Source organism: Quercus robur, chromosome 2 (assembly GCF_932294415.1).
Source record: "Quercus robur chromosome 2, dhQueRobu3.1, whole genome shotgun sequence".
NCBI classification, from domain to species: Eukaryota; Viridiplantae; Streptophyta; class Magnoliopsida; order Fagales; family Fagaceae; genus Quercus; species Quercus robur.
Genome location: NC_065535.1, coordinates 66,680,836 through 66,693,269, shown reverse-complemented (window position 1 = coordinate 66,693,269; position 12,434 = coordinate 66,680,836). Strand labels below are relative to the sequence as shown.

General features: G+C 34.2%; 2 protein-coding genes across 4 annotated transcripts in view; one reads left to right on the top strand and one right to left on the bottom strand.

The window, feature by feature from the left end:
* The first annotated feature begins 1,057 nt into the window (after positions 1-1,057).
* The window catches only part of LOC126714590 (peroxidase 55-like), a 50,137-nt gene continuing 38,760 nt past the window's right edge, over positions 1,058-12,434 (top strand). The window contains exons 1-3 of one of the 3 annotated variants that reach the window (XM_050414800.1): positions 1,058-1,322; positions 2,775-2,966; positions 3,068-3,866. In XM_050414800.1, coding sequence (XP_050270757.1) covers positions 1,119-1,322; positions 2,775-2,966; positions 3,068-3,643 — 972 coding nt within the window. In that variant the 5' untranslated portion in view covers positions 1,058-1,118 and the 3' untranslated portion in view covers positions 3,644-3,866. Of the gene's footprint in view, positions 1,323-2,774; positions 2,967-3,067; positions 3,867-12,434 lie in introns of those variants that run through there. The other 2 variants (XM_050414799.1, XM_050414798.1) reach the window with 2 other exon arrangements.
* The window catches only part of LOC126714589 (protein NUCLEAR FUSION DEFECTIVE 4), a 52,641-nt gene continuing 45,239 nt past the window's right edge, over positions 5,033-12,434 (bottom strand). The window contains exon 4 of the mRNA XM_050414796.1: positions 5,033-5,192. Coding sequence (XP_050270753.1) covers positions 5,050-5,192 — 143 coding nt within the window. The 3' untranslated portion in view covers positions 5,033-5,049. The remainder of the gene's footprint in view (positions 5,193-12,434) is intronic.

Below are 12,434 nucleotides of genomic sequence, written 5' to 3'. Positions count from 1 at the left end.
CTATCCAACGTCCACGTGTGAGTTTGATTTTCCAGGACTGATACTTGTCCCATCAGCCCCTAGCCAGAGTGGTTGGGGGTGGTTGTAAAAGCTGAAGAGTATGGCTCTGTCAGGTGTAGAGTATTGAATGGCAGTAAGGGCAGCTTTTCTTTTGTCCTTGGTCGTTATACTATCCAGCGTACCCTTCTCTATTGACCTAGATATTTTAGATTTTTTCCCAAACTGTTCCTATACCGTTTTTGCCCTTTTTTCCAAGGAGACCTCGGATATGCCGAGGACAGAATCATCCTCGGCTGTGTCTCAAGACTATTTGGACTTTTATTACCTATCCTCGACTATAACCTTCCTCGGCTCGAGCCTTGGGCCCCAATGAAAAAATGGGCCAGGGCCACAAATTATTGGACCCCATATTTTCTATTATCTCAAAAATTTTTTAAATAAAATAAAATGTCATAGATCTTAAAAAATTATATGAAAGATGTTTTAAATGGAAGATTGAGGGTAAGACTAAATTTTCAAAAGGGTTAAAATTGTTACACAAATTGTTTTACACATACCCTATAAAGCAATCAAAAGATGCACAAATTGTTTTACACACACTCTAAAAATCAATCGAATTTTTTTTAATTTTAGTTATTTTTGTACTATGTGTAAAACTGTGTAAAACTGTTTATATACGATAAAATTATTCTTTTCAAAATGGTTGGTAAAGAGACATTTTCATAGGCGCCTCTACAAAGTACCGTTTAAAATGTAGAAATTGATTGTTTATTTATTTAATATTTTAAAGCTTTTATAGGAGCTCTGAGCGTAGGAACTTGGAAGTCCACCATGCAATAATGGAATATTATAATGTGGCTAAATCTTACTGGGTAAGCGGTCCAATAGCACTATGACTAATACCCAATAACACGCTAAAATAAGGTTTGTTTATTAAAATGTTGAATCCTTAATTCGACGCTTAGACCAAGTAGGCTAAGCATGCATCTCTCTACGTTTCTTTCTTTCCTTATATATAACAGTCATCCATTTTGAGCTATAGCCACACACACACACACACACACACACACAACTGAAGAGGTGAGAAGAGAAAAGTTGAATATAGTTAAGCGAGGGAAATGGGGTTATGGAGAGGGATAGTTTTGTTACTGGCTTTTATGATCATAGGGAGAGGAGAGGGGAAACTAGTCAAAAATTTCTACAGTTCGAGCTGCCCAAACGTTGAGTCCATAGTGCAACAGGCAGTATCTACAAAGTTTAGCCAGACTTTCACCACAATCCCTGCCACTCTGCGTCTATTTTTCCATGATTGCTTTGTTCAGGTATCGAGTTTCTGTCTCAGTTGTATTAACTTGTTAACAATTATTAGGTGTTTGATATTGATACTCTTGACTCTAGAGACAATAATGGTACCACCAATATGCATCCATAGTTGTCTCGTGACACGGGGTCTTATTTGTTCATACAACAAGGAAGTTCTATACAGAAGGTGTAGTCATGGTGATAGTGGAAACCCAAAATTGCATTTTGCAGTGAATACGCAATACATGAGGCTCTGAATTACTGATTTTTTTATTATTAAAAAGATAAATTTATTTTATTTAATTATTATTGGGAACAGTCACAATTGGATGCTGTTGCATTCGTGCACACCCTGGCATAACAGAACTTTTGACTAGCTAGGAGGTAACTTGATATATCCAAGTAAAATGTTTGTGAGTTTCCTTGGCTATAATTCTTCTAGATTTGTCAATGATTTCTGCTTTCTAGACATGTGTTTTTCCATTAATTCCACAGGTTTGAAACTTTTACTCTTTGTTTCTTTTCATTCGTGGAATTTATATATATATGGTCATTAAAGGGATAGTGAGAAATTGACTTGAAATGGAGAGGATTCTACACGCATTTAGGAAGGTCACGGTAGAGTAAAGTGCACAAAAGGTCTATAAGGCTTTGTAAAACATGACACGCATATATATGCCTAGCCTATCTAGAGAAAACTTTTGAAACCTGCACGTATTTCAAATGCTATGATTGACTAATTGTTCATTAGTGTGTATTTGAGGAATGATTATATGCTTTATTTTATTTTATATATATATATATATATATATGTATTGTTTGCGGGTTCTACGTTATTTTTTGCCTCAGCTTTATTTTAAATAATTTAACTTTCAATATTTTGAAAATAAGTTAGTTTTTACACTTTTTGTCTTTATTTCATGCAAATATTTTACTGGAAATAAGCAATTTTCAAATGTATCCGGTAACAATTATAAATATGTTTAGAAAAAGTGTTATTAGAACACTAGACTTATCACATTCGCTTTGCGCGTGTAATAATAGTCTTTTTTATTTATTTATTTATTTTTAGTTTAATGTTATAATGTTTAAAAGTGATATATAAATAACTGTATGTAATTATTTTTTTAAAGAAAGATGTAAGGTAACGTGAAATAATGTTTAAAAATGAGATAAAAATAATTTCCTAAGTTTTAGGTTGAATGGAGAAAATAAAAGAAAAAATCTAAAACTTAAGAACAGTGAATTACTCTTCTAACCAATTTGTGTTTTTAATTTAAAATTATTTAACTAAAAGATAGTGGTATTTTAGAGAGTTTAAGAATTTGTGTAAGAGTATTTTAGTACGCAAAATGTTGAAACTCAAACAGAGAATCCTCTTATTAATAAATCCTCTTACGAGATACATATATACATGTGGTCTAAAACCGTTTACAATTGGCTATAATAATTCTCTATACTTTTCTTGGTAGGGATGTGATGCCTCAATCATGATAGCATCACCAAACAATGATGCAGAAAAGGATGCCCCAGATAATCTTTCCCTAGCTGGAGATGGGTTTGACACTGTTATCAAGGCAAAGCAAGCCGTGGAACAAGCCTGCCCTGGCAAAGTCTCATGTGCCGACATTTTAGCTATTGCTGCAAGAGATGTTGTTGTCCTGGTATGACTGGTTTGGTTGCTTATTCAATTATCTGTACTTCAAACCAAAGCTAACTACATTTCTATCTTACATAATCGAACTAATATATACAAAACTCTCAGGCTGGAGGCCCTTCATTCAATGTAGAACTTGGACGCCGCGATGGCCTTATTTCTCAGGCATCTCTGGTAGCTGGTAATTTGCCAGAACCAACCTTTAGTCTCAACCAGCTCAACACCATTTTTGCCAAAAACAATCTTAGCCAAAATGATATGATTGCATTGTCTGGAGCTCATACTCTAGGCTTCTCACACTGCAGTCGCTTTTCAAACCGCTTGTACTCATTTTCATCATCATCTCCTGTTGACCCTTCTTTGAATTCTACTTATGCCCAGCAGTTGGAAGGAGAATGTCCTCAAAACGTAGACCCCAACATAGCTGTTACTCTTGATCCTGTAACCCCACAAACTTTCGACAATGTGTACTACCAAAACCTGGTTGCAGGAATGGGCTTGTTAACTTCGGATCAGGTGCTCTACACTGACCCAACATCTCAACCTACCATCGTTGATTTTGCTAACAATCCTGGTGATTTCAATGGAGCTTTTATCAGGGCAATGAGGAAGCTCGGTAGAGTTGGTGTTAAGACTGGTAACGATGGAGAGATTAGGACAGACTGCACATCATTCAATTCATGAAGATAGGATATATCCTAGCAACAATTACAGGTTCTAGTGAGGAAAATATGATCATTGTGAAATAATACCCCCCCGAAGAACAGAAGTTAAACTGTAATCACAAAAATTGATTACTATATATAATATAGGTAGCAATTGCTGCACTTGTATTATTATTCATATAATTAGAATAAGTCGGCTGGGTTGTAAGATATATTCAATAATAACGTGTTCCATTATTTAATTCTCGGTTATAAAAGCTGGTAATAGATGCCTTACAATTTATTTATTAGAGTTGTTGTATTGGGTTGTTGAAGTGGTACCAATTGCATTATTTATTTATTTTTACATTAGTTTGTAAACTTTTTATGAGATTTTTTTTTTTTGGGTGTAGGAAGAAGATATTTCATTAAAACAGAGCAATACAAATTCAATACATCAGATTAATTTGGACTAATGATTTTGTAGCCTTCTGGCCCAAATAATTTAATTAGTTTGTAATTGGACATTTTTCTTCAAATACATTTTGTATAAATATGAGCACTAATTGTAGAATCCCATTATAAAGATATGAAAGAAATAATATACAGGAAATATGCATGAAACTGGCATGCATCCTGGCTCCCGAGACTCTTTCATAGAATTCCAACAATTTCTCCCGCTCCACCTTGACCTCATTCTGTGAAATTTTGGCCACAAACCGAATCCAAAAAAAAAAAAAAATATATATATATATATATATATATATATACACACACAGAGGCTAAGAGTCCAAACGGTAAAGTGACGAAATAATGTGGACCATGAGCCCATTTATGATGTAATTGAAATTAGATCGTGAGCCCATTCCCTAGAGGTGAAAACAATTGTGAACCATGAGCCCAACAAGAAAAGTATAAAAAATACTGGGCAAAGGCTCATCCCATGTGGTTGGATACAAGTTTGGGCCTCATTTGCGTTGAAGTTCAAACTATCTTGAACCAAAAAGCTCAACCTATGTGGCTGGATACAAGTTCAAATGAAATTACACCACATGGCATGAGAAAAAACAGCCTCAACACATAGCACCTTGAAAGCAATGGTAAAGAACAGAAACCAAGAACATACTGGGCAAGCATGTTTTATTCATTTGTGAAGCACAGTGGACAAAACTGGCAGTGATTCTAAAAACTTCAAGCCAATTAATGTTTGGAGAGGTAATAAATACAGCATCTCAACATTCAAACGAGAAAATCTCACACAACACAACTAAGCCCTTAGTGACCAACTACAACACATTACAAGGAGCAAAGTCTCACTCTCAAGAGAAGTTTTTGAACCATGCTTTCCTTCACATCATCCTCATGATGTATCATGTACGTTTATAATAACATGCAAGATAACTAGAGAACCTTGAACAAACCACAATAATTTGGATGATAATCCGGTTATGTAAGCTTAGTTGAACTCAATTTCCCGTAGAGGTGAGCATATACAATCTTGGTCCGATAAACAAGAATCATGCTTAATACAACCGTGATAATGCAGAATCCAGACATTATTACTGAAGTTAGAAAGAAGCATACGGCACCTTCGCACTTCAGTGGTTCATCCACACCAAACATGCCTGAGAAAATTGATCCCCAATTCTGCTGCTGGTAATGGTGTTGATGAGCTTGCTTCTCTGCTTCACAGTCACATATACTGCTAGCAATTAGGCCAGAGAAGACTAAAGAACCTGCAGGGTTTGCCAATGTGAGGAAATTGAACAAAGCCCCAAATTTTTTCAAACCAAACAACTCGGAGGCAGCAGCTGGCACAATCGCCCAATGAGCCCCATAAATAAGTCCAATCAACAGCGTACCAATGTACATTGCCCCAGGCCACTCCATTGCAAAGAAAATATGATCAATTGCCATAATGAATTGCGCCACAACCATTGCAACGGGTCTTGGATAAGCATAGTCCCTGTTGAATAAAATCACATGGGTGAAGGGGAAAAAACTCAAAATCAAAATTAAAGCTTAATAAACATCCAGCAGGAAATGAGATCAACTTGTACCTCACAATAAGCTCAGAGAAGTAACCACCACCAATTCGACCTAAAAAGTTCCAAATGCTGATCATGGATACAAATATATGTGTGTTATCATACCCTAGAGACTGGCTCATCTGACCCAGATTATCAATCACTGTCATCCCAGATCCAGAACCCAATAGAAGTGAGAAAAACATAAGCCAAAAGTCTGCTTTAATTAAAGCTTGCATCAGGGTGAAGTCCTCCCCTCTATGTGGACCCTTCCTCTTCTTGACCCTTACTGCTCCATCTGCAGCTGCCTGGAAGAGTCTTGCTTGCAAATGGGCAATTCGTTTTTGCCTCTCTGATGCTGGAAGCAAGTCCATTTCCTTAGGCTTTTCATCTTCCAGCTCACTGAATATTAGCTCACTAGACTCCTGTTGAAGTCCGTTAGGTTCTTGTTTCTGTGGCTCAAGCAGAAGTGCCTCTTCTTCTGGAGGTCTTGGATGTCACATCCCAAACCCGATTCCCGGATTTGTGACCATGACCGGTATGTTAATATCAAGCCTAAACTTGGTATTAACAAGAACCAACTAAAGTTTTTCAAAAGCTTTTACAAAAACTTCTCTCTTTCTTTTCATCTTTGTTTCTTTACTTAAATGATATAACTTTTCACTTGACATTCAGAGCATTTACACTATACTCAAAGAATAACATAATCCACCAATTACTCAAATTCTAAATTTCACATAATACATCTCTTAATACTTTAAGGTACACAACTTTCTTTAGATCCTAAAATACATAATACTACAAAGCTAAACATCAAATTGCCAATTTAGGATCTATACTTTTAAAACTAAAACCAACTCCTTCCAAAACTCGACTAAGACTCCCGCTGCTCCAATATAAAACATGTTGACTGAAAGAGTGGAAGGGGTGAGCTACACAGCTCAGTAAGAGTAAGATACACAAATATTTAATAAGAATGCATATAAATCAAATCATTTCATTTTATAAATATTCAAAACATGGAACATCTTTTCATGCATAGTATTTTATACTATTCATACTGATAACTTATACGCTTTTCGTAGGAAAATAATTGTTCTCCCTTTTCTTATTAGAATAATATTACCAAAACCTTTCAAATAGAATTTCTTTCATTTCTTATAAAGTCACCAAATATAATATTGATTATTTAAAATCACACATACATACATACATACATCCATATATATATATATATATATATATATATATATATATATATATATATATATTTTCATTACAAAATAATCATTTTAACTTAAATCAGATAATTGGTAACTTTGTCTTAACTAGAAACATCTTAACGAATAAGAAAACTTTTCTTTTATAAACTTCTTCTCATAAAATATTATAACTTTTATAGTCATAAAACTTAACATTTCATAAACAACAGATATCTGATAACTTTTTAATATAAACTTGTACTTTTATCAGAAACTTTACCTTTATAGAACACTAAAACTTTTTCATTAGATTATTTATCTTTAAAGTACAACAGAACTTCAGAAACTTTTATCTTTAAAGAACAGCTTTTCTTTTCATCATAAACTTCTTTTCATGAGAGCTTTTAACTTTTCATAATGCATTTAAACCAAATCATTCCCTCATGATCATAATATAATATAGTTGTTCATAATAAATTGGTTAATCCATATTTGGTAAGTCTGTACTTATTCTGTGGTGCATGTGCATGGCAGAGAAGGCCTCATCACATTTGGGTGCCCTCATATGCATGATATTATCCTCTTTAGGAGGCCTGATGACACATCCCCTCAAGGTTTTGTTTCTCCTTACTATCCGTATACATTGGGGAAAAGGCCCTGTACATATTAGAGTTACGGGCACCCCCATTTCCTCCAACTTTAAATGTCCAAATATATAACATTTTCCATGAAAAGCCAGTAATTTAACCCCTACTAGCCGAGTTCAGATTACCAGAGGACATAACCCGAAAACATTTCATACTTATATATCATACTAAAATTCATAATTTGCATAACATTTCACAATAATAGCATTTCCATTATTTTCTTTAAACATCATGTTTGTGGAATTAGTAATAGCATCAATATGCTTAAATCACATACATAGGGTTTCGAAAGCTCACGAACATATCTTTGTCTGAAACATGATTATATGTCATATCTCTAATCAAAAACCTTTTAATGCATCATATACTTTAAAATAACCTCATGACTTACCAGATGCCCATATAACTTATCACTTACCTGAAAGTAGACGAACCGAAAGCCTACAGTCAAAGGAGCTTAGACTTGGGTACTAGTAACACCTAAACCAAATATCAAAAATTATTACTGTCAATTATTTATAATCTTTACAATTCTTATTCAATGACATTATAAACTAATATGTTTATTAAATATTCTTTTATTAATTATAGAAAGAAAGTAGCTTAAAATAATAATAATACTTAACCACTCAAAAACATAGTTTAACTATACAATTGGGTCGGGGTGTTACATTGGATCTATCCAAAAACATAGTGACATAGGAATCACAATTGGAATCAAGAGAAGGATAAACAAAATTACAGTAAAAATTGTGATCATTGTATGGTTCAAATCAACCAGATCTTCAACAAGCATGACCCCCATCAAATAAGCAGCCAGTAGGATGCACACACTATAGATATATGTGAAGCATACACCATCAGTTGGCCGGACTTGTTTGTGACCATTAACAGGTCTAATAAGGAACATTAAAACAATAACTACCATTGTTGGACCAACTGCAACTATGAAAATCAGAGATGCATGATCAGGGGATATCTGAGTCAAAATTGCACCACCCAATCCAACAAATCCTTTCAGAATTCCAACCCCAGGACCCCTACTTTTTGGGAAGTTTTGCACGCAAGAAACTAGAGCAACTGTGTTGAAGTATGTCTCACCATTTGTTCCCACAAATATAAGAATGCACATCTGCATATTGATTTCTATTAATGATATAACTAGCCAAGAGGGTATATACGATTCAAAAGTTTTCTAATATCTCATACTCAGAAAACATAAGCACTAATGTTGAGCCTTTAGATAATTTTCTTAACATAGCAATACATTCTCGGAATCCAAAACGGGGGAAAAGAAAATCATTACGAGTGTGAGCCAAATGTCTAGAGTCCTTAATAGTAGTTAAGTTGAAAGCACTAGTAGCAGTTGTATACTTGAAGAAATTGAAGATAAGTTAAGTCCAGTCCCAACAGTAAAGAAGAAACAGGGCAAGTCAGACGGAGTCATTTCAAATAAATAGAACGCAGTCGTTTTGCCATGTTTAACTTAAGTGTTAGCATGTGTGCATGTGTGTTAGGCAGATAGAGTAGATTGGGTTTGTAACTGTATTTCCTACTTTAGTGATTTGGTATATATTAGAGAATGCTCATCTATATTAATGTTGAATTGATTCTTGATGCAATACAATTCTGTTAAGAGATTTTCCCTTTCTCTCTCTCTTTTCTGTTACACTTTATGGTGTGTGTTTCATAGCTTTCTCTGTGTTGTTACATAGTATCAGAGCTTTGATCCTTATCAATGGCTTCCACATCTTCATCTTCTACTTCTAGTTCAACCCTTGTTGTGACTAATACAACTTTACCTACAAATGCTTCATTGCTTCTTTTATCCAATATGTCTTCGATGATGATTGTCAAGCTTGACTATGGCAATTACATTGTTTGGAAGCATTAGATTGAGGTAATTCTTGAAACTTACTCTATGATTGACATTCTTGATGATTCAATTGCTGCTCCAGATCATTTTTTGAAGGATTCTTCTAGTAATCTCACTACTGAGATTAACCCTAGTTTCATTTCTTCGAAGAATCGTGAACAAGCAATGTTCACTTTTATCAATTCTACTTTGTCTCCTTCTATTCTTGCTTTTACTGTTGGGCAAAAATCTACTAATGGAGTATGGAAGGTGTTAGAAAAGAGGTTTGCCTCAGTGTCAAGGTCTCATGTTATGAGTCTTTGTAATGAACTGAGTGCAGTGAAGAAAGGTACTGATACAATTGATGGTTATTTCCAAAAGATTAAGCAGATTAATGATAAATTGGCTGTTGTTTTTGTTTTCTTGGATGATGAAGAGCTTCTCCATATTGCTCTTGATGATTTGCCCTTAGAGTATGATTCTTTTAGTTCTGCAATTAGGACTCGTAGTGATGTTTTTTCTATTAAAGAGTTGAATACTCTACTTAATGTAGAGGAGAGAGTGATCAAGAAAAGGTCTAATAATATTCCTTCTCCTTCAATGGCTATGAATGTGAATTTTCAGTCTCAAATCATGGTTTTTCTAATCAAAGAGGTAGAGGAGGTAGATATTCTAATCAAAGAGAAAGAGGTGGAAGAGGCAATTACAATAATCATAATGGTTTCAACAACAACAAAGGAGGATTTAGTAATTCTGGGTATAATACTAATCCAAGGCAGTCTTCTAAGCTACAAGGCACTCAAGGACCTCCAAGCCAGCCTCCATCAAATAGGCTATCTTGTCAAATCCGTGGCAAAGGTGGTCATTCAGCTCTTGATTGTTATCATAGGATGGATTTTGCATACCAAGGAAGGCATCCACCTGCTAAGTTGGCTTCAATGGTGGCTAACTCTTCTCAAGTGCAGGGTTGCAATGGTTGGCTTACAAACACAGGTTGTTCAAACCATGTTACTCTTAATTTGTCTCAATTGTCTCTTCATCAACAACCTGTTGTGGGCAATGAAACTGTTACAGTAGGCAATGGACAGGAGCTTCCAGTTACTCATGTTGGTCATGGTGAGCTTAAGACTTCTACTCATAACTTTAGGCTTAATAATATACTTAGGGTTCTTGATCTTGCTTCTAATCTCTTGTTTGTTCATAAGTTGTGCCTTCAAAATAATGCTTTATGTTCTTTTGATGCTCACAAGTTCTTAATTTAGGATTTGCCTTCGGGGAAAATCCTTTACAAAGGATTGAGTAAAGATGGTGTACATCCAATTCCATCATCTTCCCCACTCTCATCTTCCACTGCTTTCAACTCTACCTCAAATGTGTCAGCTTCTAAATCCATCAAGTTTGATGTTCTTCTGCTTTGGCATTACAGGCTTGGACATCCTAGTTTTAGGCTTTTATATTATGCTCTTAAACCTTTCTTTCATTCTATTACTTTGTCTCAAATTGAAGATTGCTGTTCTTCTTGTGAATATTGTATAAGTGCTAAGATCCACAAGTACCCTTTGACTAAAACTCCAATTGTGTTTAATTTTGTACTTGTTGTGGTTCATAGTGATGTTTGGGGCATGGTTTTAAAAACCAGTATAGTCAATGAACAGGTAAAGGGACTAATTACCGGTTTTATGGTCCGACCAGGGTCGAACCGATGGTCGAACCGATGGTCGAACCTATGATGTCATAAATAATTTAATTTAAAATATTTAAATGAATTTTATGTGAATTTTTATTTTTCATAAATTATATTAAGAAAATATTTAAAAAAAATAAAAGATTTTCTTTATTCTTCATTTTTTTTCCTAATTAATAATTGTTGAAAAAGTATAATTTGCTATTTAAGTTCCATATATATATATATATATATATATTATAAATAATATTTTTTTTGCTGAATTATATAAATAATAGTTTGATATTTAACTATCAACTTTTAACTATATATTAAAAAAAAAGAAAAGGGAAAACCAAAGTTCAAAAGATCAAAATGACTAGACAAGTCATTCATTACCTTTCTTACTTTCATAGCATACTTTCATAGCAATTGTCACACTCACTGACTCACACATGTTCACTCTTCTTTTCTTTTTTGTTTTATTTTTTTTGTTTCTCTTAAATCTATAACCACACATTACCACCCACCCTCAACCTCAAGGCCTCAAATCAGTTTCAAACTCCTTTTTCAAATTTTACTCCTCCTTAGTTTTCTTTCCACACTTTTTCAGTAATGCAGTAAATTTCGTCTCAACCACTCCCTCTCAAATCTCAAGTCTTTCTCTTTCTCAAGATAAGTTTTTGATGGTCTTTCTTTACATTTTATTTCAGTCAAAGCTTAAAGCACAGATTTCTTATACATATCATCCAATAGAAGTATTTCTTTTATTTTATTTTCACCACAAATTTTCCCCAATTTTACTTTAGTGCAATTCTAAGAAGTTTTTTCTATTTTATTCCAGTTTTTCTTCTTATTCTTCTTCAGATTCAAGAACCGGTTTAACCATAGCGGTTTTCGGTTTTTCCGATTTAACCGGCAATTTTTAGTTTTTTCTGGTTTTTCTTCTATTTTCGGTTTTTAATGTAACCGGACAGGATTGGTGTCCGGTTCTCAGTTGAACCGGCCAGTCCGGTCTGGTTTTTAAAACATTGGTTTGGGTTCCAGCACCTTTATCTTCTATTCTTGGCTTTTCCTATTATGTGATTTTTGTGGATGATTATATTCGGTTTACATGGTTATTTTTGCTCAAACATAAGCATGAAGTGTTATCTGTGTTTTAGCATTTTAATTTTTAAGGCACTTGTTGAAAATCAATTTTCTACTAAACTTAAAGTGCTTAGGACAGATAATGGTACTGAATACACCAATTCTGCCTTTCAAGCCTTTTGTTCCTAGCATGGCATTTTGCATTAAACTTCTTGTCCTCATACCCTTCAAAAGAATGGGGTTTCTGAAAGAAAACATAGGCACATTGTTGACACTAGTCTCTCTCTACTTTATAGGTCTCATTTACCTTACAATTACTGGTCTTATGCATTTTTCACTGCAGTTTTT